Below are 23985 nucleotides of genomic sequence, written 5' to 3' on the forward strand. Positions count from 1 at the left end.
ATTTTTGAATTTGCATGCTACGTTCCCCAACACAATCATGATAATTTTTCAATATGTTATTCAACAATTCTTCAGTTTGTCCAACAGTTCGTTCCTTGAAAACACAACTAGCACAACTATCTAGGAAATCCCTAGAAGCATCGGTTAGTGCATTATAAAATATATCAAGTATTTCATTTTTCTTAAGAGGATGATCAGGCAAAGCATTAAGTAACTGGCAAAGCCTCCCCCAAGCTTGTGGGAGACTCTCTTCTTTAATTTGAACAAAGTTAAATATTTCCTGTAAGGCAGCTTGTTTCTTATGAGCAGGGAAATATTTTTCAGAGAAGTAATAAATCATATCTTGGAGACTACACACACAACCAGGAGCAAGAGTATTATACCAAGCTTTAGCATCACCCTTTAATGAGAAAGGAAATAATTTGAGAATATAATAATAGCGAGTTTTCTCATCATGAGTAAAAAGGGTGGCTATGTCATTCAACTTAGTAAGATGTGCCACAACAGTTTCATTTTCATAACCATGAAAAGGATCAGATTCAACCAAAGTAATGAACTATGTGTCGACAGAGAATTCATAATCCTTATCATCAATAAAGATTGGTGAAGTAGCAAACTTAGGATCATATTTCATTCTAGCATTCAGAGATTTTTCCTTATACTTGCATAATAATTTCTCTAGATCATCTCTATCTCTACAAGCAAGAATATCTCTAGTTGTCTCCTCACTCATAACGTAACCTTCCGGTACCTTTGGCAATTCATATCTAGGAGGGCTAATTCTAGCAGGTGTTTCAGGAGTTTCAGTTTCAAGCTCATCATCAAATTCAACAACATCATGTTGTATAACTCTAGCAATTTGTTTATCAAGAAAGTCACCAAGTGGCACATCATCATTAAGCAAGGTACTAGCATCATCATAAGCATAATCCATAGCAGAAGTAGCATCATCAATAACTTGGGACATATCAGAATTAATAACATGTGGTGGTGTTGCAAGTTTACTTATAAGAGAAGGTGAATCTAAAGCAGAACTGGATGACAGTTCCTTACCTCCCCCCGTCTTTGAGGGAAATATCTTGGTCTTAGCATCCTTCAGATTCTTCATAGTGATAAATTGATAATAATCTCAAGTGACTCAACAAATATAGCTATGCTCCCCAGCAATGGCGCCAGAAAAAGGTCTTGATAACCTGCAAGTATAGGGGATCGCAATAGTTTTCGAGGGTAGAGTATTCAACCCAAATTTATAGATTCGACACAAGGGGAGCCGAAGAATATTTGAAGGTATTAGCAGCTGAGTTGTCAATTCAACCACACCTAGAGATTAATTATCTACAACAAAGTGATCAGTAGCAAAGTAGTATGATAGTTTTGATAATAGTAGCAACAGTAACGGTAATGGTAACAGTGATAACAGTAATTTTGTAGCAAGTGTAACAGTGATGATAGCAGTAGTAACTTAGCAAGAACAATATAGGATAAATTCGTAGGAATTGGATCGGTGACTTGTTGGATGCTATTCATCATGAGACAGTTATAACCTAGGGCGATACGGCACTAGCTTCAGTTTGTCAATATAATGTAGGCATGCATTCCGTAAATAGTCATACGTGATTATGGAAAGAACTTGCATGACATCTTTTGTCCTACCCTCCCGTGGCAGCCGGGTCCATATTGGAAACTAAGGGATATTAAGGCCTCCTTTTAATAGAGAACCGGAACAAAGCATTAACACATAGTGAATACATGAACTCCTCAAACTACGATCATCACCGGGAGTGGTCCCGATTATTGTCACTCCGGGGTTGCCGGATCATAACACGTAGTAGGTGACTATAACTTGCAAGATCAGATCTAGAATATGGATATAATGGTGATAACATAAACAGTTCAGATCTGAAATCATGGCACCGGGCCCAAAGTGACAAGCATTAAGCATGGCAAAGGCATAGCAACATCAATCTAAGAATATAGTGGATACTAGGGATCAAGCCCTAACAAAACTAACTCGATTACATGATGAATCTCATCCAACTCCTCACCGACCAATGAGCCTACAAAGGAATTACTCACTCCTGGTGGGGAGCATCGTGGAATTGGTGATGAAGAAGGGTTGGCGATGACGAAGAACGAAGATCCCCCTCTCCGGAGCCCCAAACGGACTCTAGATCTGGCCTCCCGATGAAGAACAGGAGATGACGGCGGCTCCATCTCGTGGATCGTGATAATTCTTTCTCCCCATTTTTTTGGAAAAATAGGATTTTATAGCGTCGGTTTCAGGGTCTGCGGGGCCACCAGGTGGGGACAACCCACCTAGGCACGCCTGGTGAGGGGGGCGCGTCCTGATGGGTTGTGCCCACCCAAGTACCCCCCCTTCGGTAGGTCTTGGCTCCACAAATTCCTGTATATTATATAAAAATTCCTTGCAAAGTTTTGTTCCATTCCGAGAACTTTTATTTCTGCACAAAAACAACACCATGATAGTTCTGCTGAAAACAGGGGCAGTCGGAGGTTAGTTTCATTCAAATCATGCAAATTAGAGTCCAAAACAAGAGGAAAAACATTAGGAAAAGTAGATACATTGGAGACGTATCAGGTAACGGTTGCGCGAGTCCATGGAGGGCTCCACCCATGAAGGGTCCATGAAGAAGCAACCTTGTCTATTCCACCATGGCTTCCACCCACGAAGGACTAGCCTCACTCGGGTAGATCTCCACGAAGTAGGCGATCTCAGTGCCCTTACAAACTCCTTGGTTCAACTCTACATGATCTTGGAGGCTCCCAAGTGACACCTAACCAATCTAAAAGACACCACTTTCCAAAAGGTAATAGATGTTGTGTTGGTGATGAACTCCTTACTCTTGTGCTTAAAATGTTAGTCTCCTCGATACTCAATCCCTCTCTCACAGATTTGGCTTGAGTAGAAGAAGGATTGGAGTGGAAAGCAATTTGAGGAGGCTAGAAATCAAGGTTCGGATGGTAGAAATGGAATTTCTTGATCTCAGCACATGAGTAGGCGATTCTCTCTAAGAAAATGAATGGTGAAAGTTGTGTTTCGTTCGGATGGCTCTCCTTGAGAGTAAGTGGTGGTGGAGGGGTATAAATAGGCGGCACCAAAAGTCCAACTGATACAAGTCTTTGACCCAACTCGGTGGTACCGATCTGAAATCTCGGTGAGACAGACTGGTGCAAAAAACTTGACCGTTTAGCGCTTTCGGTGAGACCGATTATACCATCTCAGTGGGACCGAAGTGCAATGGCTACGACAGAGCCACGTCTTGGTAATCCGATTGTTTTGTCTCGGTGATTCTGAAATGAAACGACTCCATCACAGAAGTTTGGCAAGGCCTTCTCGGTGGGACCGGGAACCAATTCGGTCAGACCGAAATGTTAGGGTTTTGGCTGTGGCAGTAGGATGATCATCTCGGTGGGCTCGGAATGGATTGTATCAGTGGGATCGAAATGATGATTTAGGGTTTGGACAGATGTGATTGTGGGAAAGTGATGGAGGGTTTTTGGAGCAATATCAGTGAGCACTTTGAACAACAACCTCATCAACAATACCCTATCCTCTTTTAACAGTATTGGCTTTCTTAAGGGACTCGGTGTAATCTTGGATCACTAAACCAAAAATATAGAGTCTTAGGGTAGCCAATTCATGTTCTTCACATTTTGAGGGGTCTACATCTGTTAGTCCATGCCATGCCAATCATTGATCTTTTGTGAAATCTATCATCAATGTTCATTAGATCAATGACATATATGTTGTTATTAATTATCAAAATCACCCGAGGATTAGTTGCACTTCCATCTCCAATGATGAAGAAGACGGCTATCAAAACCCTAACCAATCTAATAAAACATTACTTTTATTAAGAACTCCACCCCTCCCGACGTCAGCGAGGCCGGCTGAAGGAGGGGGAGCCGATCTATGGTGGAGGCCGAAGTGATGGTGGCAGCTAGGTTTTGAGAAGTCTCATACAGGAGAAAGAGTCTCGTCTGCTTGTACAGGTTGTAACCTCCAGCTAGTTGTTCTCAACGCCCATCGCAAAAAAAAAAAGGGGGGAAGACGAGGAGCATACTCGTTTGGGCTTTTAAGGGCTTCTACTAGGCCGGGCCACGTCTGTTAACGCGGGTCCATGGATGATAATGCCTCAAAAGAAAAAAAAAACTCTTTTTTTTCTTCCTATTTTATAGCGTGATACCCCCGCAACCGCAGCTCCGTATATCCCAACCCAACCCCAGCAAAAGCAGTCCGCGACTTGCGAGCAGAGTACACGACGCGACCGCGAGCCAAACCCTACCGCGAACACGTCGGCGATGAGCTCCTCCAACGGCAACGGCGGGAAGAAGCCGGCACCGTCCGGCGGGCGCGGGGGCATCCGCACCCTCGCCGACATCAACCGCGGCCCCTCCGGGTTCCCAGGCGCAGGCGGCAGCGGCAGCGACTCCGATGAGCCCCAGGAGTACTACACCGGCGGCGAGAAGAGGTTTCTCCATCTCCCTCCTAGCAGATTTTGTATTGCCCTGTCGAGATTTGGCGGCGATCGCTTGTGGGCATCGGGATCCCCGCCTCCTGCTGCCATCGTCTAGTTAGGCGTAGATTGCAGAACGGCAACCTCATAAATAACCAGATTTATATATTTTTTTCGGCGGTTGATCTACGTCGGTTGGATTCTTTTGGCATGCGAACTGTGCGGGATACAGGTTAAACTTTACTAGGTTAGAGCTGACCACCGAGTACTGAGAGGTAGGTGTAGTGTTCAATGCTGCTCAGATTAGATCGGCACGAACGATTGCAGATTGATACTTTTTGCAGGCAAATTTATTCAAGATCGGACTAGTTTAGTTTGGTCATGTATTGGTTCCGCTGAAGTGTAGGCTTTGCTATTAGATTTATGGGTCTGTCTGGTGCACATCTAGATGTGCCCTACTTATTGCATATCTAAGTGACTCAATCATCAAGCTTAAAAAAGGAAAAGAAAAAAGAAAGAAAATACCCACACGAATCTCCGGGTAAAAAAATCAATGATATAGGACTTAGATGTGAAATACTTACGGCATCTAGATGTGCTTTAGCAAAACTGTAGATTTATATTCGGGGAAGTTTCTGCCACCGCTGTAATTTATTGGTTGACAATGTGAACATCTACTCCCTCCATCCCAAAATTCTTGTCTTAGATTTGTCTAGATACGGATGTAGGGAGTACTAGAGAAACAACGCCGAATAATTCAGTTCAGTTTAATGTACTTTTGCTATCACGTTTCATTCTGATCTTGTTTCTTCTAGGCTTCCAGTAGTCTGTTGCCCAGTCTGGTAGTGTTATCAACCTGTCACAACACAGATCATCTGATCACCTAGTCCTTTTAGTTTGATGAATAGAATGACTCTACCTGATTTAGTCATCCTCAACTATCATTACCATGAACATACAGGGGGTGGGATATGATGGTCTGTTTAGTTTTCCAATAGTTCCAAACCATTTATATCTAAAACAACAATGCTATCATCAGTTCGCTTTTGGTTTGCTTCAACTTCCGGGATATGGATATATACAATATTGTGAACTGTATAATGGCATCCACATATGTACTTGTTGTAGGCAAATAGCCTTGTAATTTCTTGCTGCTGTTACCAGTTGCAATAAACTATATCTATCTGTCAAAGTTGCTGTATGTAATGCATGGTAAAAAAAGTACCCGTGTTAATGTTGTATGGTGGTCATAATTCTAGTGATGCATCATGCATCTCTTCACGATAATCAGGTTGACAAATATCTGATGTAGCATGACTCCACTTCAATCAAAGACAGCTTATATTGTTATACCATTTTTTTTCTAAAGTTTATATATGTATATTAGATAACTATTTTTTGCACCCAATGTTACCGCTATAAGAAGCCGTGTGGAAGGATTCTAGATTATGTTGCATGCCTTCCCAAAGGCTGGATATTACGTTGCTTCAGTGTGGGCTGTTGGTCTATTTGCACCTTAGTACTAATATTGGCCCCCCCTTTTTTCATCCATCTGGACTTCTGGACCTCTTTTGGCCTGCAGGTTCAGTGCCATCTTATCATGCATCGTGACTAGAGCACCTGAGCTTGAACACTCCTCTGGAAATGTCTACATATTACAGATGAACTGCGTTAATAACCAAGTTAAAAAAGGCGCGCCTAAGCGATCTCTTAAGTGCCTAGGCTCTAGGCGATAGCAAAACGCCTAGCGCATAACTACGCTTAATCTGCGCATAAGCATACACTTTGATCAGAAAAGCGCAAGGCGGTGGCAAAACGCATAATTAACGCCTAGCGCTTTTTTGAACTATGGTTAATAAGAATAAATGGACCTATTGCTAGTGGTCCGTCCAAAGTAGAATCTGTTGTACTCCCTCCGTTACTAAATATAAGTCTTTGTAGAGATTCCACTATGGACTACATATGGAGCAAAATGAGTGAATCTACACTCTAAAATGCATCTACATACATCCGTATGTGGTCCATAGTGAAATCTCTACAAAGACTTATATTTAGGAAAGGAGGGAGTACTTTTCTTGCATTTAGGGTCTATATGCTTTTCTGTGTCTTTTTTGTTCCCCTTCTAGAGTTATTACTCCCTCCGTTTCATAATTATTGTCATGGTTTTAGTTCAAATTTGAAACATAACCACGACGATAATTATGGAATGGAGGGATACTTCATAGCATGGGTAGATCTCAATAATTTTTAGTTTGGGTTTTCTGATTGCTTTTGAATATTTACATTTTTACTTGAATAATTTTTTTTCCTATATTTGTCTTTGCTTCTGTGCAGTGGGATGCTTGTTCAAGATCCAACAAGGAGAAATAATGTGGACTCAATCTTTGAGCAAGCTAGAGTGATGGGTGCTCAGCAAGTTCCACTGCCTTCTTTTGAAGGCCAATCTTCCAGCTCAACCAGCTTTGCAGGAACAGGTCGTCTGCTTTCAGGGGATGCGCAGACAGCACCAGCTGCTCCTCAACCACCGCAGGATGTTCTTCACAATATACATTTCTGGAACAATGGTTTCACAGTAGATGATGGTCCACTAAGAGCCTATGAGGACCCTGCAAATGCAGACTTCATCGAGGTTACAATGAATCTTTTTAAATTTTCTGGGCAATTTTACTTTGTCGTGTACCAGTAGTTGTTTTCAGCATGTCTTTTCATCATCCCCCTGTGTCGCTGTGTGCTGCCTTCATATTTTTGCATGCCTTTTGATGCTTTAAATATAGAGTTTATATTTGAGGATGGTTGTTATGCTTAATAGTGTACTAGTGGTTTCATAGGAGTGTAGGTTATGACCCAAGTCATCATGACGAAATGGTAATTACACAGTTCCATCAGTTTTTTACTAGACTGCCTTGGGCCCATTTTGTAGTATTACCAGTATTACTACTTCCAACCAGTTCTGATAGAGAGTAGGATGTAGCTGCAACATCCGAAACTCATATTGGGTGGAAAATTAAGCTGGAACCTGAACCACTCCTATGTTAAATTGTTAATACATCGTAAATCAAAACATATCTCGCTTCACTGTGACGATTACCATGCCAGAGAAGGAACATTGAAAACAGAATGCGCACTTGCTCTGGTTCTTAGTTTGTTCTCATACACCATTTCTTGTCACTAGCTTTTTCCCCTTCTTAACCTAAGTTTGCTGTTTGAGGTAAGGATTTTATTAAGCTTTTTTTCAAATCCATGTGTTCTCAGTTTGAGGTTCATCCATAGATCATCTGGATACGTGCTGCTTTCCATTTCCTAGGTCGCAGTCAGTTTTGCATTATTTGAGTATGGTAACAAGGGCAACATCCACCCCTGTGATTAACATTTAAACATGAAGTGAACAGTAGTTGTTTGCGGTTGAAGGAAGTTTACACGCTCACCCTGTACTTTCAGAGCATCAAGAAGTCCCAGTGCCCCCAAGAGCTGGAGCCTGCTGATCGAAGGACAGCTGTCCATGTCAATGTTATAAAACGACATGGAGATTATGAGGTAGGCCTTTCATTTATTTGCAGTATACCAGTGTTAAATATGTTAACCTTGTTTGTGGTTTTGTTCATCTAGGAACCTGCAAGGCCTCGATCAGCTTTCCAGGGTGTTGGTAGAACCCTTGGTGGGTCTTCAGCAGATGAGAGTCCTGCACCAGCTCCTGTGACACAAGAGCCCCACGGTGCTCCCAGGTCAATTGGCATAGTTGTGGACGACTCGCAGCCCTTTACATCCATACAGCTAAGGTTGGCGGACGGCACTCGCATGGTCGCTCGGTTTAACCTTAACCACACCGTGGGCGACATCAGGTCTTTCATTGATGCATCCCGCCCAGGAGCTGCGCGGCCGTATCAGTTGCAGACTGGCTTCCCACCCAAGCAGCTGACTGACCCTACGCAGACTGTTGACCAAGCTGGACTCAAGAACTCCGTTATCATGCAGAAGATGTAGTTCTCACCGAGCTGGATCTGTCGCACAGAATGTCTTCCCGATGCAATTATTAAATTAGTGCTGCTGAATGGTTTATCATGTCCACTAGATACTGCACTTTGCATGCAACCTGTGATGTACTGGTTGTTTTGTCGATAAACGTCAGTGGAGTCTATATTCGTCTTGCTACCAATTATGAATGTCTATCAAAGTTAATGAATGTCCGGTTGTCTATCATCAGATGGGCTTGCTTGTTCTCATTTCCTTTTCCTTGAATCGTAAGAAATTGGGCCTTTTATTTGCGAGGGTAAGAAATTGATATAGTTTCAGATAGAAGATTCAGTTCCAGTAAAGTATCGTAGAGTAACCTCACTATAATTTCGGATAGAAGATTCACTTCCATTCGATTATCACCCCTTACACGCGAGATAACAGCAGAACGCTCTCACCTCCGATGTGCAGAGTTAGGTCTAGCTAGGCTCTTTACTTTTTGACCATTTTTCTCAGTCTCCAAAACTAACGTTTTATGCTGCAAAAATAGCACTAGAAGTCTACATCCAAAATGTCACTACCTTCGTGAAGGCGTCTACGCCCTTTTCCACTGCACTATGGGGAAAACCCTGGTTCCAGGTTCCTGGATCGGGCGATGACGGTCCTTGGAGGCAATGTGATCTTTACTTTGCTTGTCCCGTCACTGTCAGGGCCGGCCCTGTGTTTCAGGAGGCCCTAGGCGAACTCGATGATATGGTCCCCTATGTCCTAAGACCATATATGTATGCGTGTGCGTTATATATATAACTTATTAAGAGTAACTTTCAATCACACATTTTTACTTTAAAATTTGACTATAATAATTCAATGATTCCATCAAGAACAATAGTAACCAAATTCGAAATGACTCTATCAACAACAATGATACTGAAAAGATCGCAAAATGAAACCCTAGACATGTACATAAAATGACAAAAAATTAATAGATTGGATTAGAAAATTTTAAAATTTTGTGCATACTGAAATTGGAGGATGGATCATGGATGTATAGTTGAATACGTACATATTAAATAAAGAATAAATAAACTACTGAAGGTTTGGGAGATGGACAAGAACTGAGAAAATTAACATGGATGGAAACGTTCAAACGTATTCACTTGTAGAATTTCAGCGATTGGAGACGGCCGCGTTGTAGACTTCAAGACTTGCAGTCGGGTGTATACTTGTATAGGTATTGTCGTGGTGCCGCCTTGCCGGATGCCGGATGGCCGGGTTGCCGGACTGCCGTGCGGGGGCGGCGCTCGCAGCTCTAGCGGGCAGCGGCGGCCGAGGCGAGGGCGACGCGGCAAGGCACCGAGCGAGGAGGCCGACGGGCGTCATGGGCCACGAAAAACGAGCAGTCGTGTGCCTGGGAACTGGCGTGTGTCACGGCGCCTGACCCTTCGTGTTTGCTAATCGATCAAGGGTCGCTAGCTTGACGCTTCGTGTTTGCTAATCGATCAAGGGTCGCTAGCTAGCTATCTGATGGGCCTCTTATTTCTTTTCTTTAATTCTTTTCATATTTTTTGCTGGGTTATAGTATATATAAATGCTCCATCATGGGCCCCTCCCTTGCCTGGGCCCTGGGCCGTCGCCCCGTCGCCCATACCCCAGGGCCGGCCCTGGTCACTGCTTGCTGCTGGGATGCTAGCACAGTGGCCTTGGATGAGTGTAGCATGGTCTAGCGTAGTTCGAGGGCCATCATGCGGCTTGCCCTACCGTGTCTTTGTGAAGTCGGAGCTGTCCTGGGGGGAGGCCTATATAAACCCCCCAGGGCACCCATGCAAAGGGTGCAGCCTCATAGAGATTACACACACATAGAGAGAGGGAAGTTAGGGTTAGCCTTGCTCTTCTTCCTCCACTAGAGAAACGGCTCGAGGAACAAGCTTGTAGCCACCTTTGACGATCTAGTGATCACGCGGAGACCCCACAGAGCAGGACTAGGGGTGTTATCTCCTAGGAGAGCCCTATCGGTGTCAAAACCGGCGGATCTCGGGTAGGGGGTTCCGAACTGTGCGTCTGGGGTCGATGGTAACATGAGACAGGGGACACGATGTTTACACAGGTTCGGGCCCTCTTTATGGAGGTAATACCCTACTTCCTGCTTGATTGATCTTGATGAATATGAGGATTACAAGAGTTGATCTACCACGAGATCGTAATGGCTAAACCCTAGATGTCTAGCCTGTATGATTGTGATTGCCTCTACGGACTAAGCCCTCCGGTTTATATAGACATCGAAGGGGCCTAGGGTTGTACAGAGTCGGTTTACAAAGGAAGGAATCTACATATCCAAACGCCAAGCTTGCCATCCACACAAAGGAGAGTCCCATCCGGACATGGGAGAAAGTCTTCTGTCTTGTATCTTCATAGCCCATTAGTCCGGCCCATGTTATACATAGTCCGGATGCCCGAGGACCCCTTAATCCAAGACTCCCTCATTAGCCCCTGAACCAGGCTTCAATGATGTGTCCGGTACGCAAATTGTTTTCGGCATTGCAAGGCGGGTTCCTCCTCCGAATACTCCAAAACAACCTTCGAACACAGAAAACGTGTCGGGCTCTGCAAAACGAATACCACACACTCACGTAGAGAGTATAATATTTTACGAGTCCAATCCACTGACAACTTTTGTAGCGTGACATCACGTCACTGCCCGGTCATTATTTCGAACCGTTTTTTAGCCTCCCGCTCCATGTTTTAAGATGCGGTTTTATTGGCACGTCTTGTCGAAGCAGAGATCGTGTCCCCTTATTGCGGGATTCTCATCAATACGGGCGTGGGTAATCAAACCACGCCGTCTGCATGGCCCTTGGGGAATAGGCGAGTTTTAAAGCGAGTGGGGAGGCGCTTGATATTCACAACCTTTATAAAGGGATACGGATTTCACCTTTTCACCCACGCCCTCTTCCTCTCTGCCCATCCATTCTCGAGCTCCAGCGCCCAAGCTTCCACCTCAAAAAGCACTCCAGCCATGTCCGGATCTGGAGCGCAGGGCAAGTGGATGGTTTCCTCCGTCAAGGAGAAGGACATCACCAAGCTCCAGAAGGCCAGGTACTTAGCCCAGGAAATCGCCCACCGGCTTCTAGCAACGGGGCAGATCATCCCCACCCTGGAGCCCCATGAGAGGATGGTATTCATCCCCCACTTCGTCCGTGAATTGGGATTCCCTCTCCACCCATTCGTCCGCGGACTCATGTTCTACTATGGGCTGGATTTCCACGATCTGGCCCCCAACTCCTTCCTCAACATCTCGTTATTTATTGTCGTGTGCGAGGCCTTCCTCCGCATCCCACCCCACTTTGGATTGTGGTTAAATATCTTCAATGTGAAGCCGAAGGTGGTGGGTGGTCAACACGCAGAGTGCGGAGGCGCCATGGTGAGCAAGATGCCCAACGTCTCATGGCCCAAAGGTACCTTCGTGGAGACCGTCAAAGGGTGGCAAAAGCAGTGGTTCTACATCATAGAGCCTCGCGACGCCACTTGGGCCGCGACTCCTGAATTCCAGTCCGGAGCCCCGATTCGGTTCACCTCCTGGCTAGAGAAGGGCCCGGATTGGTCTTCGTCGGACGAGCTGACAGCGCTTCAGACGCGCATTAGGAGCATGGTAGACAAGAACATCAAGCTTGTCAATGTGATCCATGTGATGCTTGTTCGCCGGATCCTTCTGTGCTAAAGCTGGGCTTGACATTTGTGGGAGTTCGATCCGGCCGAGCACCATACCTTGCAACAGTTCTTCGGCACTATGCGCGAAGACATCTGGAAGGTGCTCTTTAAGGCCAACGAGACGTGGCCGGTGAAGACCGAGGACCGCGAGCACGACTTGGCGCATCCCGCCAGTCCGGTAAGTTTTTCGTATTTCAAGGTGTATCCTTTACTTGCATACTCAAGGAAGACGCCTAAGCTTCCCCATTTATTTTTTCAGAGCTGGACAAAGAAGGCGGAGCGGATCCAGTGTCCGGCTCCGCTGCCCGAAAACCCAACAATCCCTCTTCTGACGAAGATGCTGGTTCTGGCGCCCTACCAAGCGCCGGAGAAGAAGGCCAAGGAGACCAGGAGTGGTCTCCGCCATAAGGGCACTTCGGACATGACGTCCGAAGACGCCGAGACCCACTCCTCCCACACCGAAGGCGAGGAAGAGGAGGAGGAAAGCAACTCTCCTCTGGAGGGTGGGGGGACGAAGAAAAGGGGGGCCTCCACGCATCTGGAGGCAGAGGCGTCCAAGAAGGGGAAGGTCTCCCCCGCGGACAACTCCACGTGGGCCATCGATAGCAGCTCAGAGTGGTGCCCCAGGGATAAGCCCCTGGCCGAATTGTAAGTACTCAAACACGCACACATATATCCAGCTCCTTTACTTCATGGTTTTAACATGTTGAATTATGCGCTGCAGTCTGACTCGTTCTGACCTCCAGTGATCCTCATCTCCGGGGAATTCGCTGGATCCGAAGGTGATGGACAGCGGGTCCCTTCCGGCGGCCTCTTCTCCCAAGGCCATGGATGACACCGAGGTGCTGTGTCAAAGGACCTCCCCAGGCCAGGGAGAGACGCAGGAGGCCGTCAGGGTGGCACCAGAGGTGAACCCTCGGCCGCCGGACACATGGGGGAGTAAATCCCCATGGAGACTGGCGATGGGGGCCATATCCAATCCGGCCCCTAGCCGAATACAATTCCGGAGACCTATACGGCTCTGGAATTCGGCAAGCAGCCTCCTTCAAAAGAAGGAGGTGCACCGATTCCACCGGTGACCTCTGTCCATCCAGAGGCACCGGATACTCTACTAGAAGCGCTGCGAAGTGCTTCCATTGTTGAGGAACACCGTACCCTCATGGGTACGGTGGTTGAGAGGATTTAGTCCACAAAGAGCGGACTGACCGAAGCCTGCACAAGCCTTCTAACAGGCTTTGAGGTATGAAAACGCAATTTATGCAAAAGGAATGTCATAGTATAGACAGTAGCCCCTGACACACTGTCCGGTGTTCGAAAAGAAAAGCCGGACAAAGGATCAACTAATTTTCGCAGGAGACTAACCATACGTGTCAATGTGAATAAGCATGCGTCTTTGCTGGCTGCGACCTCTCATGCTGCCGAGGTCTCCGGACTGAAGCAGAGTCTGGAGCGGACCGAGGAAGAGCTTGGCCGCATGAAAAAACAGTTGGAGGACCATCAGGGTATGCAATGACCTTGTGTAGATTCAGAAAGGATGAATGATTTGTGTTGACCATAGTACCATGATATTTTGTAGGAGCGGCGACCGAGATGGAGACCCTCAAGAAGGCGCTGGCCGAAGCCCAGGAGAGAGCAGCAAAGGAACAAGCCGCCCGCGAGAAACACGAGGCCAGGGTTGGTGAGGTCCAGCAGGAGCTCCAGGACGCCGTGAAGAAATCCGAGTCCTTGGAGCGCAATGTTGCAGATCAAGAGTCTAAACTTGCCAAGGCCCGCCAAAGCGCACACGATGCCCGGGTTGAAGCCCAGGGCGCCCTCCAGGAAATCCAGGAGGCCAGAAAAATCGCGGCGGGTAAGGCCTTTATTATGCAGAGAAAGTATGTGAAGAAAAGGTTCCTCTTACTGACCCGGATTTGGAGTTCTCCAGGGGCGTTTGCGGATCTACCGCGTAGTGTTGCTGATGCTGCAGAATTCTTCCGAGCCGAAGAGGGGAGCTCAACGGAGAAGCTGTTCTGGTTGCAATACCTTACGCAGAGCATCCGGTGCCCTTTAGCGATCAGCTGAAACAGCTGACCGAACTGCATAGGGTGGCCGAACTGGCCATGAAGGATTTGATAATCCGTCTATGGCCTACGACGCCATACCCAGCAGCTACTCCGGGCTCGTGAAGCGGCTGGTCGATGCCTGCCCTCGGCTTGATGCCATCAAGCGGTCGGTCTGCATTGAAGGTGCGCGGATGGCCTTCGCCTGTGTCAAGGTGCAGTGGGCGAAGATGGATACCGTCAAGCTCGCCACCGAGGGACCGCCCGCGGGTATGGAGCACCGCACGCCCGAGTGGTATTTTGATGATGTCCTAAAGGGATCCCGCATTTTAGAGTGCCAGTGTTCAAAAGACATTATCTTTGAATGAAGTCATTCATGTTATCCCTTCCTATATTATGAAACAAAGTCTTATGTAATATAATGTTTGTTGTTTGAAAATTTTACCTCCTGTGCGTCCGTTTTGTTAAATCTGAGAGTTGGCCAGTCGTCGGCTTCAGCCCCCACATAGGTAGTACGGGGGTGTTCGGGATGAATCTAAACACTCTTGATCCAAGAGTTTGGTCCTTGAAGGAGGTGTTTAGCGCAACGAACCAGGCAATCGGACTATGTGGCTTTATCACTCTCACTTAGCCATAGGAGTTTCACAATAGGAATGTAGGCGCAGCCCCTAGTTATTATTTAATCCAGACTAGGGTGCTGTAGACACCTGATCGGGTAGAGTCCGATTCGTCGCACAATGCGGAACAAATCGCAAAAGATTTTTAACCTCCGAATAGCTGACTAGCTCTTGCGGTATCATGACAGTCAGTTTTCGGCTTTCTCTACTGAGGTGTTTGCTTGGACAAACAAGAAACACAATCACAGTAGTTCTCCCTTTACTACCCTAGCCGATAGGACGGAACATAAGGTAGCAAGTGATACGTCTCCAACGTATCTATAATATTTGATTGTTCCATGCTATATTATATTCTATTTTGGACATTATTAGGATTTATTATACACTTTTATATTATTTTTGGGACTAACCTATTAGCCGGAGGCCCAGCCTAGAATTGCTGTTTTTTGCCTATTTCAGAGTTTCGCAGAAAAAGAATATCAAACGGAGTCCAAACGGAATGAAACCTTCGGGAACGTGATTTTTTGAATGAACGTGATCCAGAGGACTTGGACCCTACGTCAAGAAAGCTACCAGGAAGGCACGAGGTAGGGGGCACGCCTACCCCCTTCCCCCAGGCGCGCCCTCCACCCTCGTGGGGCCCATGTTGCTCCACCGACGTACTTCTTCCTCCTATATATACCTACGTACCCCCAAAGTATCAGATATGGAGCCAAAAACCTAATTCCACCGCCGCAACCTTCTGTACCCGTGAGATCCCATCTTGGGGCCTTTTCCGGAGCTCCGCCTAAGGGGGCATCGATCACGGAGGGCTTCTACATCAACACCATAGCCTCTCCGATGATGTGTGAGTAGTTTACCTCAGACCTTCGGGTCCATAGTTATTAGCTAGATGGCTTCTTCTCTCTCTTTGGATCTCAATACAAAGTTCTCCATGATTCTCGTGGAGATCTATTCGATGTAATCTTCTTTTGCGGTGTGTTTGTTGAGACCGATGAATTGTGGGTTTATGATCAAGTTTATCTATGAACAATATTTGAATCTTCTCTGAATTATTTTATGTATGAATGGTTATCTTTGCAAGTCTCTTCGAATTATCAGTTTGGTTTGGCCTACTAGATTGATCTTTCTTGCAATGGGAGAAGTGCTTAGCTTTGGGTTCAATCTTGCGGTGTCCTTTCCCAGTGACAGTAGGGGCAGCAAGGCACGTATTGTATTTTTGCCATCGTGGATAACAAGATGGGGTTTGTATCATATTGCATGAGTTTATCCCTCTACATCATGTCATCTTACTTAAAGCGTTACTCTGTTCCTTTGAACTTAATACTCTAGATGCATGCTGGTTAGCGGTCGATGTGTGGAGTAATAGTAGTAGATGCAGGCAGGAGTCGGTCTACTTGTCTCGGACGTGATGCCTATATACATGATCATACCTAGATATTCTCATAACTATGCTCAATTCTGTCAATTGCTCAACAGTAATTTGTTTACCCACCGTAATTCTTATGCTCTCGAGAGAAGCCACTAGTGAAACCTATGGCTCCCGGGTCTATTTTCCATCATATTAATCTCCCATTAACAAGCTATTTCTGGTGCCGTTTTTATTTCGCTTTATTTACTTTGCATCTTTATCATAAAAACACCAAAAATATTATCTTATCATATCTATCAGATCTCACCCTCGTAAGTGACTGTGTAGGGATTGACAACCCCTTATCGCGTTGGTTGCGAGGATTTATTTGTTTGTGTAGGTGCGAGGGACTCGTGCGTGGCCTCCTACTGGATTGATACCTTGGTTCTCAAAAACTGAGGGAAATACTTACGCTACTTTGCTGCATCACCCTTTCCTCTTCAAGGGAAAACCAACGCAGTGCTCAAGAGGTAGCAGCAAGCACAGGAGCCGGGCAACCCAACTATTGACCAAAGACACCAGTAAAAAAACTATTGACCAAAGACACCAGTCAAAAAAAACTATTGACCAAAGACATGATTCGGAGCCGATGCATATAATGCTAAAATTCGAGGTGCCGAACTGTACTATAAAAAGTGTTTGGACTTTGTTGCTGTAGTATGGAGCATAATGAAGCCCGTAGCAAATTAAAGCGTACGAAAGTGTACGGGTGCAATCCATAAGAATAGTGAAATAAAATTAAGTAGTAAGCTCGTGCCACGCAAGTTGGGCCACAAATTGTTTCCATTATAGTTTGATTAATATGTCAAAGCATATTTGTACAAATAGTGCGATAAGCAACCTGGCTTTTTAACATGCCAAGACCAAGGGGGAGCTGCGTGCGGGTCCCGAAAACAGGTAGAATGATCGTCAAGAAGAACATCTAGAGATTCCCCCACACGTCTGTACTGCTTGCTGCTGGGTTTCGTAGTAATTTCAAAAAATTTCCTACGCGCACACAGGATCATGTGATGCATAGCAACGAGAGGAGAGTGTTGTCTACGTACCCAACGCAGACCGACTGCGGAAGCGATGACACAACGTAGAGGAAGTAGTCGTACGTCTTCACGATCCAACCGATCAAGCACCGAAACTACGGCACCTCCGAGTTCGAGCACACGTTCAGCTCGATGACGATCCCCGGACTCCGATCCAGCAAAGTGTCGGGGAAGAGTTTCGTCAGCACGACGGCGTGGTGACGATCTTGATGAACTACAGCAGCAGGGCTTCGCCTAAACTCCGCTACAGTATTATCGAGGAATATGGTGGCAGGGGGCACCGCACACGGCTAAGGAATCGATCACGTGGATCAACTTGTGTCAACTTGTGTGTTTAGAGGTGCCCCTGCCTCCGTATATAAAGGAGCCAAGGGGGGGAGGAGGCACCGGCCAGGAGGAGGTGGCGCAGGAGGAGTCCTACTCCTACCGGGAGTAGGACTCCCCTCCAATCCTATTCCAACTAGGAATCCCCAAAGGGGGAAAGAGGAGAAGGGTGGCCGGCCACCTCTCCTAGTCCTAATAGGACTAGGGGAAGGGGGGAGGCGCGCAGCCCTGGTGGGCAGCCCTTTCACCTTTCCACTAAGGCCCATGAAGGCCCATATGGTTCCCGGGGGGTTCCGGTAACCTCCCGGTAACCCGGTAAAATCCCGATTTCACCCGGAACACTTCCGATGTCCAAACATAGACTTCCAATATATCAATCTTTATGTCTCGACCATTTCGAGACTCCTCGTCATGTCCGTGATCACATCCGGGACTCCGAACAACCTTCGGTACATCAAAATGCATAAACTCATAATATAACTGTCATCGTAACCTTAAGCGTGCGGACCCTACGGGTTCGAGAACAATGTAGACATGACCGAGACACGTCTCTGGTCAATAACCAATAGCGGGACCTGGATGCCCATATTGGTTCCTACATATTCTACGAAGATCTTTATCGGTCAGACCGCATAACAACATACGTTGTTCCCTTTGTCATCGGTATGTTACTTGCCCGAGATTCGATCGTTGGTATCCAATACCTAGTTCAATCTCGTTACCGGCAAGTCTCTTTACTCGTTCCGTAATACATCATCTCACAACTAACATATTAGTTGTAATGCTTGCAAGGCTTATGTGATGTGTATTACCGAGAGGGCCCAGAGATACCTCTCCGACAATCGGAGTGACAAATCCTAATCTCGAAATACGCCAACCCAACATCGACCATTGGAGACACCTGTAGTACTCCTTTATAATCACCCAGTTACGTTGTGACGTTTGGTAGTACCCAAAGTGTTCCTCCGGTAAACGGGAGTTGCATAATCTCATAGTCATAGGAACATGTATAAGTCATGAAGAAAGCAATAGCAACATACTAAACGATCGGGTGCTAAGCTAATGGAATGGTGTTGGGGAACGTTGCAGAAAATTAAAATTTTTCCTACGGTTTCACCAAGATCCATCTATGAGTTCATCTAAGCAACGAGTCTAGGGAGAGAGTTTGCATCTACATACCACTTGTAGATCGCGTGCGGAAGCTTGCAAGGTGATGATGTAGTCGTACTCGACGTGATCCAAATCACCGATGACCTGCGCCGAACGGACGGCACCTCCGCGTTCAACACACGTACGGAACAGCCACGTCTCCTCCTTCTTGATCCAGCAAGGAAGGGAGGAGAGGTTGAGGGAGATGGCACCAGCAGCAGCACGACGGCGTGGTGTTGGTGGAGCTGCAGTACTCCGGCAGAGCTTCGCTAAGCACTATGGAGGTGGACGAGGTGTTGGGGAGGGAGAAGGAGGCAACCAAAGGCCAGGGCGTTCAGGTATGAAGTCCCTCCTCTCCCCCCACTATATATAGGGGTGCCAAGGGGGGTTGGCCGGCCCTAGGAGATCAAATCTCCTAGGGGGTGCGGCGGCCAAGGGGGGTTTTCCCTCCCCCCAAGGCACCTAGGAGGTGCCTTACCCTCCTAGGACTCTTGCCCGCCTTGAACCCTAGGCGCATGGGCCTATGTGGGGATGGTGCCCTTGGCCCATTAGGCCAAGGCGCACCCCCACACAGCCCATGTGGCCCCCCGGGACAGGTGGACCCACCCGGTGGACCCCCGGGACCCTTCCGGTGGTCCCGGTACAATACCGATAACCCCGAAACTTGTCCCGATGCCCGAAACAGGACTTCCCATATATAAATCTTTACCTCCGGACCATTCCGGAACTCCTCGTGACGTCCGGGATCTCATCCGGGACTCCGAACAACATTCGGGTTACTGCATATACATGTCCCTATAACCCTAGCGTAACTGAACCTTAAGTGTGTAGACCCTACGGGTTCGGGAGACATGCAGACATGACCGAGACTCTCTCAGTCAATAACCATCAGCGGGATCTGGATACCCATGATGGCTCCCACATGCTCCTCGATGTTGTCATCGGATGAACCACTATGTCGAGGATTCGATCAAACCCTGTATGCAATTCCCTTTGTCAATCGGTACGTTACTTGCCCGAGACTCGATCGTCGGTATCCCAATACCTTGTTCAGTCTCGTTTCCGGCAAGTCACTTTACTCGTACCGTAATGCATGATCCCGTGTCCAACACCTTGGTCACATTGAGCTCAATATGATGATGCATTACCGAGTGGGCCCAGAGATACCTCTCCGTCATACGGAGTGACAAATCCCAGTCTCGATCCGTGTCAACCCAACAGCTACTTTCGGAGATACCTGTAATGCACCTTTATAGTCACCCAGTTACGTTGTGACGTTTGGTATATCCAAGGCACTCTTATGGTATCCGGGAGTTACACGATCTCATGGTCGAAGGAAGAGATACTTGACACTTGCAAAGCTCTAGCAAAACGAACTACACGATCTTTTATGCTATGCTTAGGATTGGGTCTTGTCCATCACATCATTCTCCTAATGATGTGATCCCGTTATCAATGACATCCAATGTCCATAGTCAGGAAACCATGACTATCTGTTGATCACAACGAGCTGGTCAACTAGAGGCTTACCAGGGACATTGTGTGGTCTAAGTATTCACACGTGTATTACGATTTCTGGATAATACAGTTATAGCATGAATAAAAGACAATTATCATGAACAATGAAATATAATAATACTTTTATTATTGCCTCTAGGGCATATTTCCAACAGTCTCCCACTTGCACTAGAGTCACTAATCTAGTTACATTGTGATGAATCGAACACCCATAGAGTTCTGGTGTTGATCATGTTTTGCACGCGAGAGAGGTTTAGTCAGCGGATCTGCGACATTCAGATCCGTGTGCACTTTGCAAATCTCTATGTCTCCATCTTGAAAATTTTCACGGATGGAGTTGAAACGACGCTTGATGTGCCTGGTCTTCTTGTGAAACCTGGGCTCCTTTGCGAGGGCAATAGCTCCAGTGTTGTCACAGAAGAGTTTGATCGGCCCCGACGCATTGGGTATGACTCCTAGGTCGGTGATGAACTCCTTCACCCAAATCGCTTCATGTGCTGCCTCCGAGGCTGCCATGTACTCCGCTTCACACGTAGATCCCGCCACGACGCTCTGCTTGCAGCTACACCAGCTTACTGCTCCACCATTCAACATATACACGTATCCGGTTTGTGACTTAGAGTCATCCGGATCTGAGTCGAAGCTAGCGTCGACGTAACCCTTTACGACGAGCTCTTCGTCTCCTCCATAAACGAGAAACATGTCCTTTGTCCTTTTCAGGTACTTCAGGATATTCTTGACTGCTGTCCAGTGTTCCTTGCCGGGATTACTTTGGTATCTTGCTACCAAACTTACGGCAAGGTTTACATCGGGTCTGGTACACAGCATGGCATACATAATAGATCCTATGGCTGAAGCATAGGGGATGACACTCATCTCTTCTTTATCTTTTGCCGTGGTCGGTGACTGAGCTGAGCTCAGTCTCATACCTTGTAACATAGGCAAGAACCCCTTCTTGGACTGATCCATTCTGAATCTCTTCAAAATCTTATCAAGGTATGTACTTTGTGAAAGACCTATGAGGCGTCTCGATCTATCTCTATAGATCTTGATGCCTAATATATAAGCAGCTTCTCCAAGGTCCTTCATTGAAAAACACTTATTCAAGTAGGCCTTAATGTTGTCCAGAAATTCTATATTATTTCCCATCAGGAGTATGTCATCTACATATAATATGAGAAATGCTACAGAGCTCCCACTCACTTTCTTGTAAACGCAGGCTTCTCCATAAGTCTGCATAAATCCAAACGCTTTGATCATCTCATCAAAGCGAATGTTCCAACTCCGAGATGCTTGCACCAGTCCATAAATGGATTGCTGGAGCTTGCATACTTTGTTAGCGTTCTGAGGATCGACAAAACCTTCCGGCTGCATCATATACAGTTCTTCCTTAAGATGCCCGTTAAGGAATGCTGTTTTGACGTCCATCTGCCATATCTCATAATCATAGTATGCGGCAATTGCTAACATGATTCGGACGGACTTTAGCTTCGCTACGGGAGAGAATGTCTCGTCATAGTCAATCCCTTGAACCTGTCGATAACCCTTAGCGACAAGTCGAGCTTTATAGATGGTAACATTACCATCCGCGTCCGTCTTCTTCTTAAAGATCCATTTGTTTTCTATCGCTCGCCGATCATCGGGCAAGTCTGTCAAAGTCCATACTTTGTTTTCATACATGGATTCTATCTCGGATTTCATGGCTTCAAGCCATTTGTTGGAATCCGGGCCCGTCATTGCTTCTTCATAGTTCGAAGGATCATTGTTGTCTAACAACATGATTTCCAGGACAGGGTTGCCGTACCAATCTGGTGCGGAACGTGTCCTTGTGGACCTACGAAGTTCAGCAGTAACTTGATCCGAAGTACTTTGATCATTATCATGGTTTTCCTCTTCAGTTGGTGTGGGCATCACATGAACGGTTTCCTGTGCTGCGTCACTATCCCGCTCAAGAGGTAGTACTTCATCGAGTTCTACTTTCCTCCCACTTACTTCTTTCGAGAGAAACTCTTTTTCCAGAAAGCATCCGTTCTTGGCAACAAAGATCTTGCCTTCGGATCTTAAGTAGAAGGTATACCCTATAGTTTCCTTAGGGTATCCTATGAATACGCATTTTTCCGACTTGGGTTCGAGCTTTTCAGGTTGAAGTTTCTTGACATAAGCTTCGCATCCCCAAACTTTTAGAAACGACAGCTTAGGTTTCTTTCCAAACCATAATTCATACGGTGTCGTCTCAACGGATTTAGACGGTGCCCTATTTAAAGTGAATGTAGCTGTCTCTAGAGCGTATCCCCAAAATGATAGTGGTAAATCGGTAAGAGACATCATAGACCGCACCATATCAAATAGAGTGCGATTACGACGTTCGGACACACCGTTTCGCTGAGGTGTTCCAGGCGGCGTGAGCTGTGAAACGATTCCACATTTCTTTAAGTGTGTACCAAATTCGTGACTTAAGTATTCTCCTCCACGATCTGATCGTAAGAATTTTATCTTTCGGTCACGTTGATTCTCCACCTCATTCTGAAATTCCTTGAACTTTTCAAAGGTCTCAGACTTGTGTTTCATTAAGTAGACATACCCATATCTACCCAAGTCAACTGTGAGAGTGAGAACATAACGATATCCTCCGCGAGCCTCAACGCTCATTGGACCGCACACATCGGTATGTATGATTTCCAACAAGTTGGTTGCTCGCTCCATTGTTCCGGAGAACGGAGTCTTGGTCATTTTACCTAAGAGGCATGGTTCGCACGTGTCAAACGATTCATAATCAAGAGACTCTAAAAGTCCATCGGCATGGAGCTTCTTCATGCGCTTGACACCAATGTGACCAAGGCGGCAGTGCCACAAGTATGTGGGACTATCGTTATCAACTTTAAATCTTTTGGCATCTACACTATGAACATGTGTAATATTACGCTCGAGATTCATTAAGAATAAACCATTGACCATCGGAGCATGACCATAAAACATATCTCTCATATAAATCGAACAACCATTATTCTCAGACTTAAATGAGTAGCCATCTCGTATTAAACGAGATCCAGATACAATGTTCATGCTCAAACCTGGCACTAAATAACAATTATTAAGGTTCAAAACTAATCCCGTAGGTAAATGTAGAGGCAGCGTGCCGACGGCGATCACATCGACTCTGGAACCATTCCCGACGCGCATCGTCACCTCGTCCTTCGCCAGTCTCCGTTTATTCCGCAGCTCCTGCTGTGAGTTACAAATATGAGCAACGGCACCGGTATCAAATACCCAGGAGTTACTACGAGTACTGGTAAGGTACACATCAATCACATGTATATCAAATATACCTTTGGTGTTGCCGGCCTTCTTATCCGCTAAGTATTTGGGGCAGTTCCGCTTCCAGTGACCCTTCCCCTTGCAATAAAAGCACTCAGTCTCAGGCTTGGGTCCATTCTTTGACTTCTTCCCGGTAACTGGCTTACCAGGCGCGGCAACATCTTTGCCGTCCTTCTTGAAGTTCTTCTTACCCTTGCCCTTCTTGAACTTAGTGGTCTTATTGACCATCAACACTTGATGTTCTTTCTTGATTTCAGCCTCTGCTGACTTCAGCATCGAGAACACTTCAGGAATGGTCTTTTCCATTCCCTGCATGTTGTAGTTCATCACAAAGCTCTTGTAGCTTGGTGGGAGCGACTGGAGGATTCTTTCAATGACCGCCTCATCTGGGAGGTTAATGTTCAGCTGGGTCATACGGTTGTGCAACCCAGACATCTTCAG

General features: G+C 46.3%; 1 protein-coding gene across 1 annotated transcript; it reads left to right on the forward strand.

Annotated features, from left to right (window-relative positions):
• The first annotated feature begins 4229 nt into the window (after positions 1–4229).
• On the forward strand, positions 4230–8678 carry LOC119355409 (plant UBX domain-containing protein 4-like). Its single transcript, XM_037622212.1, has 4 exons — positions 4230–4493; positions 6813–7107; positions 7917–8012; positions 8085–8678. Exons 1-4 carry the CDS (start codon positions 4324–4326, stop codon positions 8457–8459), a joined length of 936 nt encoding a protein of 311 aa, XP_037478109.1. The 5' UTR covers positions 4230–4323; the 3' UTR covers positions 8460–8678.
• The last annotated feature ends 15307 nt before the right edge of the window (positions 8679–23985 follow it).

The sequence above is a fragment of the Triticum dicoccoides genome, chromosome 2A, assembly GCF_002162155.2.
Source record: "Triticum dicoccoides isolate Atlit2015 ecotype Zavitan chromosome 2A, WEW_v2.0, whole genome shotgun sequence".
Classification (NCBI taxonomy): Eukaryota; Viridiplantae; Streptophyta; class Magnoliopsida; order Poales; family Poaceae; genus Triticum; species Triticum dicoccoides.

Excerpts from the sequence above, each read along its gene's own strand:
- LOC119355409 (XM_037622212.1), top strand. The coding sequence starts at position 4,324 with ATGAGCTCCTCCAACGGCAACGGCGGGAAGAAGCCGGCACCGTCCGGC. Across the intron at positions 4,494-6,812 it reads TACACCGGCGGCGAGAAGAG|TGGGATGCTTGTTCAAGATC; the intron begins GTTTCTCCATCT and ends GCTTCTGTGCAG. Across the intron at positions 8,013-8,084 it reads AACGACATGGAGATTATGAG|GAACCTGCAAGGCCTCGATC; the intron begins GTAGGCCTTTCA and ends TTGTTCATCTAG.